Below are 4,744 nucleotides of genomic sequence, written 5' to 3' on the forward strand. Positions count from 1 at the left end.
CATCTTGGGACCTAAGATACCTGGCGCTGGGTAGCACCCCCCACATGCAGCTGCAGGGGGTGGAGTGCCAGCTGCATGTGGGCAGAGTTAGCCAGCCCAAGGGGGCTGGGTTAGCCAGCCTGGGGCTGACCCTCAGAATGTTATTGTGTGTCACCCTATCCATGCCATGCTTGTAACCCTGGACCAACCAGAGCTATCCACATGGAACCAATCCTAGACTGAGTTAGCTGTGCACCCCTCTTGCAAGAAAGCATAGAACTGGCTGCAGCATGGCAATAAAGGGCAGAATGAGCATCTGACCACACTGGCGACCCAAGAGTCATTTTATCCCAGGTGCAACACCAGCAGTCGTGGGAGGAGGCCACAGCTGTACTGGGAGCTGCTCAGGGTGTGCTGTTTTGACTGGGAAGGGACACAACCTGCACTGGGAGTGTGGTGACCTCATGGACTTTGTCCTTGGGAGGAATTCACTTGATACTGGGACCTGTCCAGGGCTTCCAGATTGTTCTGGGATGGGTCTCAAACTGTACTGGGATGGGATCAGGAGAATCAGTTTGTGCTGGGACAAGACCAAGTCTGTATGTGAAGGGCTTAAAGGGACCCAGTTTGGACTGAGAGTCTATAGTGGGATGGGATCAGGGTATCAGTTTGCACTGTGATAGGACCATTCTGCAGTGGGAGGAGTGAGGGTATGGAATTGTTAGTGGGATGGATGGAGTTGGTGTGGGAGAGGATCAATTTGTATTGGGATGAGGAACAGGTTGTACTAGGAGCAGTCCAGGAGATGCAATGGGAACTGGAAGGTGCCAGACTGTGTTGGGAGGGGACAGTGGGTGTCCGGGGAGTGCTGCTGCCTGGCACTGCTGCTGTGCTGGGACTCTTTTCTCCATGAACTCTGCACATATAAATTGTCCTTGAAGCTTCAGAAAATTCTTGGAGGAAGGATGGCAGGAAGAAAAATGTTCCTGAAAGGTTCTTTTGTTTGTTTACCCAATCAAGGAGCAGAGCTCCTCCTGCATGAACTCTTGGTGAGGAAAGCAAAGCAGAGAGGGAATTGGACAGGTGATGGCAACACCACAAAGAGTAAATATCCATCACAAATAGCAAAAGCTGGAGAAGCCAGACTGGGCCTGCACTGAGTGCCACCAGAGCTGCTCTGCAGCAGGAGACAAAGAGTTTATTGCTTCTGAAAGCATCCAGTGAGCAGTTTGCTCAGGGCAGCCTTCAGCTCCTGGTTCCTCAGGCTGTAGATGAGAGGGTTCACTGCTGGGGGCACCACTGAGTACAGAACTGACACCACCAGATTCAGAGATGTGGAGGAGATGGATGGGGGCTTCAGGTAGGCAAAGATGACAGTGATGACAAACAAGGACACCACAGCCAGGTGAGGGAGGCAGGTGGCAAAGGCTTTGTGTCGTCCCTGCTGAGAGGGCATCCTCAGCACTGCCCTGAAGATCTGCACATAGGACACCACAATGAACACAAAACAGCCAAATATGAAACAGGCACTGACCAGGATAGCCCAAACTTCCCTGAGGTAGGCTGTGGAGCAGGAGAGCTTGAGGATCTGGGGGATCTCACAGAAGAACTGGTGCACAGCATTGCCCTGGCAGAGGGGCAGGGAAAATGTATTGGCTGTGTGCAGCAGAGCATAGAGAAAGCCACAGGCCCAGGCAGCTGCTGCCATGTGGGCACAAGCTCTGCTGCCCAGGAGGGTGCCATAGTGCAGGGGTCTGCAGATGGCAACGTAGCGGTCGTAGGCCATGATGGTGAGGAGAAAATACTCTGCAGCGAGCAAGAAGAGAAAGAAAAAGACCTGGGAAGCACATCCTGCATAGGAGATGACCCTGGTGTCCCTCAGGGAACTGGACATGGATTTGGGCACGGTGGTGGAGATGGCACCCAGGTCAAGAAGGGCGAGATTCATGAGGAAGAAGTACATGGGGGTGTGCAGGTGGTGGTGCCAGGCAATGGTGGTGATGATGAGGCTGTTGCCCAGGAGGGCAGCCAGGTAGATGACCAGGAAGAGGCAGAAGTGCAGCAGCTGCAGCTGCTGTGTGCCTGCGAATGGCAGGAGGAGGAACTCAGTGATGGAGCTGCTGTTGGACATTGCCTGCCTCTGGGCTTGGAGTGGCTGTTGCAAGAGGAGAGAAGATGACACAAGTTAGGGCAGGATGGTGGAGGAGCAGATGAAGGCACTTTGGGGGGTTTCTGGCTGATCTGCTGCTCCCTCCTGTAACAGAGCAGGAGGGTCAGTGCCTTAACAGCAGCTTGGCCCTTTCCCCTACAATAAAGCATATCATAGAGCCTGGAAGGTTCTTCACCTTTAAGGTAGCTTCTGCCTCGATCTTCATCTTGAAATGCAGCCTCCGAGAGTGTGCTGAGGGTGAACTGGAGCTGTGAGTAGCCCTGACCCACACTCTGCACAGCTGAATCATGCTGTGCCCTGCTCCTTCCCCTTCTCCCCACAAGGAACAAGGAGCTCCCCAGGCAGGCTGAGAGCTGAGCCTGGCAGGCAGCAGAGTCCCTGCCCCAGCATACAGCCCCGAGGCTGGAGGGACCCCGCTCTGCAGGACAGCCCTGCCCACCCCTGCCTACACTCCATGGCTTCACAGCTCTTCACAGTGGCCTGGCAAGAGCCTCTGGACAGAGTCCTCCTGTAGCAGGTCAGTGCACTGGAACAGGTTCATCTGCTTGTTTGCCCCCAGCAGAGTAACTCTGTGATGAGATAAAGAACTGACACGAAGAGTTTAATGCAGAAGAGAGATCATAAAGCAGAACTCCCTGAGCCTATCTGCAGACAAAGCACAGCAGGGAGCAGCAGCAAGCAGCAGCCAGCAGCTAAACCCCTACAACCTCTCCCTCATGCTGCCATGCACACGGAAAAGTGAGCCAGCCCTGGAGCCCCAAAGCAGCAACCAGAACAGGAAGCCTCTCATGACACGATCTGAACTGCAAGCCCAGAACACTTTGCTCCAGCAGCACTTTCATTTCACAGCTGTCAGGAGAGCAGCATGAGGTGAATAGCAGCAGGTTTAAATTCAGCTCATGGCACCTCCTTACAGAGCTCATCAGCTGTGGCTGTGCCAGCTGGAGGAGATGCCTCCAGGAGCTGTACCTGCACTGCCTTGAACCCAGAGACTCACCACGACAGTGACTGCAGTGACTTCTCTACTCAGTTCTCAATCATCCTCCGAGTCCTTACCACTTTGAAGCTCTCTCTGCCTTCCTTATCTCCCTGAGATCCCCTGGCAGTGCCCTCAGCCCTGCTGTGCTGTGCAGAGGAGCTGCTCCTGGCCAGAGCTGTCTCTCGGCAGTGCTGCCTGCTTGCCAGCAGCTCCTTCCAGCCCAGCAGCCTGCCCAAGCTCAGCAGCAGAGGACCAGCCCAGGGTATTTTAAGGACCCCTCTGGTGGCTTTGGTGCTGAGTTCATGAACCTCAGAGACTGAGAAGCTGAAGAAACCTCTGCAGAATTCAAAGTCAGAGTCCAACTCTGAAGTTGCTTGGAGTCTTAATGGGTCCCAGGGAGGGACACTGCAGAATTGTCCCCAGTGCCTGCTTCGAGCAGCAGGAGGCAGTGGATGCAAGGGAAGCATCCCTGGAGGCACTGAAGCCCCTGCAGGGGCTGGACAGAGCAGAGAGCTGGAGGCAGAGCTGACAGCTCAGGACAGCAGCTAAAGGTGGCTCTGAGGCTGAGCAAACCTGGAGGGGCTTTCATGAGTGCAAAGGGCCAAGCCCTGACCCCCAGCCCCTGGCAAAGGAGATCCTGTCCCTCACCTGTGCCTCTGGCCTCTGCTGGAGGCAGTGGGGAGTGAGGGTGAGCAGTGAGCAGGGCAGGACATTCTGGGACACTCTGTGGCCTCCCCAAGAAGGAGCAAGCAGGAAAGCAAGTGCAGAGCCTCAGCAGAAGCTTCTGCTGGCAGCATCTCTGCGTCAGACACAGCTTGTGCTGAGCAGATGCTGCAGAGTCTGTTCCTTGGCAGCAGCCTGGGGCAGGCTCTGCTCTGCTTTGCTTGCCCAGAGACAACTCCTGCTGGAGAGTGATGAAATGTTCCCTTGCAAAGCATTCTGAGCAGATGCTTCTCAGAACAAAACCCTCTCCAAGTAGCTGCAGAGCTCTTGGCAAGCAGCAGAGGCGAAGTTGTGGCTCAGCAGGGTATTAATGAGCCCCATGGAGTGTTTGGGGCTGAGTCCATGCTCCTCAGGTGCTGCCAGCAGCCTGAACAAGCCTCTGCAGCAGTGCAAATCAGAAGCAAACTCCCAAGTGCCTTGAAGCATTGATTGGCCCCACTGAGGGTCGTTACTGACAAAGCCTCCCAGGGACTCCTTAGAGCAGCTCATTGAGGCCATGAGTGCAGGAGACAAAAGCAGAGTGCAGGGCAGAAACCCTTGGGCTTGGTTTATGGAGCAGAAAGGCCATGCCCTGTGTGATGGTTTGAGTGTTCCCCACCCCCCACCTTTAGCCATCACCCAGACTAGACTCAGCCAGCTCTGGGAATATGAATGAAGCTATTTATTTACAGCTGGCACAATGTACAAGCAGCTGTTTACAGTATATGCAGTTATAGACAGAAATAGACAAGGTAAAAGGTAATACAGAAACACAACTCCCCTCCCAGCAACCTGAGTCCCCAGCAGGGGCTTTCGTTCACACCCTTCACCTTCCCCCTACCCCTCTCAACCTTACTCCAGTCCCAAGAAAGAATGGAGGTTCGGCCAGAGAGTTAGGAAGCAAAGTGGAGGAC

At 54.5% G+C, this 4,744-nt stretch overlaps 1 protein-coding gene across 1 annotated transcript; it reads right to left on the reverse strand.

The window, feature by feature from the left end:
• Positions 1-1,177: 1,177 nt before the first annotated feature.
• On the reverse strand, positions 1,178-2,987 carry LOC135174165 (olfactory receptor 14A16-like). The gene is made up of 2 exons (XM_064141397.1): positions 2,325-2,987; positions 1,178-2,134 (listed from the first exon to the last, which is right to left on the reverse strand). The coding sequence occupies exons 1-2, from the start codon at positions 2,436-2,438 to the stop codon at positions 1,178-1,180; spliced, it is 1,071 nt and encodes a 356-aa protein (XP_063997467.1). The 5' UTR covers positions 2,439-2,987.
• Positions 2,988-4,744: the final 1,757 nt, after the last annotated feature.

This window comes from Pogoniulus pusillus, unplaced genomic scaffold (assembly GCF_015220805.1).
Source record: "Pogoniulus pusillus isolate bPogPus1 unplaced genomic scaffold, bPogPus1.pri scaffold_47_arrow_ctg1, whole genome shotgun sequence".
Lineage (NCBI taxonomy): Eukaryota > Metazoa > Chordata > Aves > Piciformes > Lybiidae > Pogoniulus > Pogoniulus pusillus.

Bases quoted from the DNA above. Each gene is read 5' to 3' on its own strand.
- LOC135174165 (XM_064141397.1), bottom strand. From the start codon at position 2,438: ATGATTCAGCTGTGCAGAGTGTGGGTCAGGGCTACTCACAGCTCCAGT. The intron at 2,135-2,324 runs GTGAAGAACCTT...CTCTTGCAACAG, and splicing joins AGGCAGAAGCTACCTTAAAG to CCACTCCAAGCCCAGAGGCA.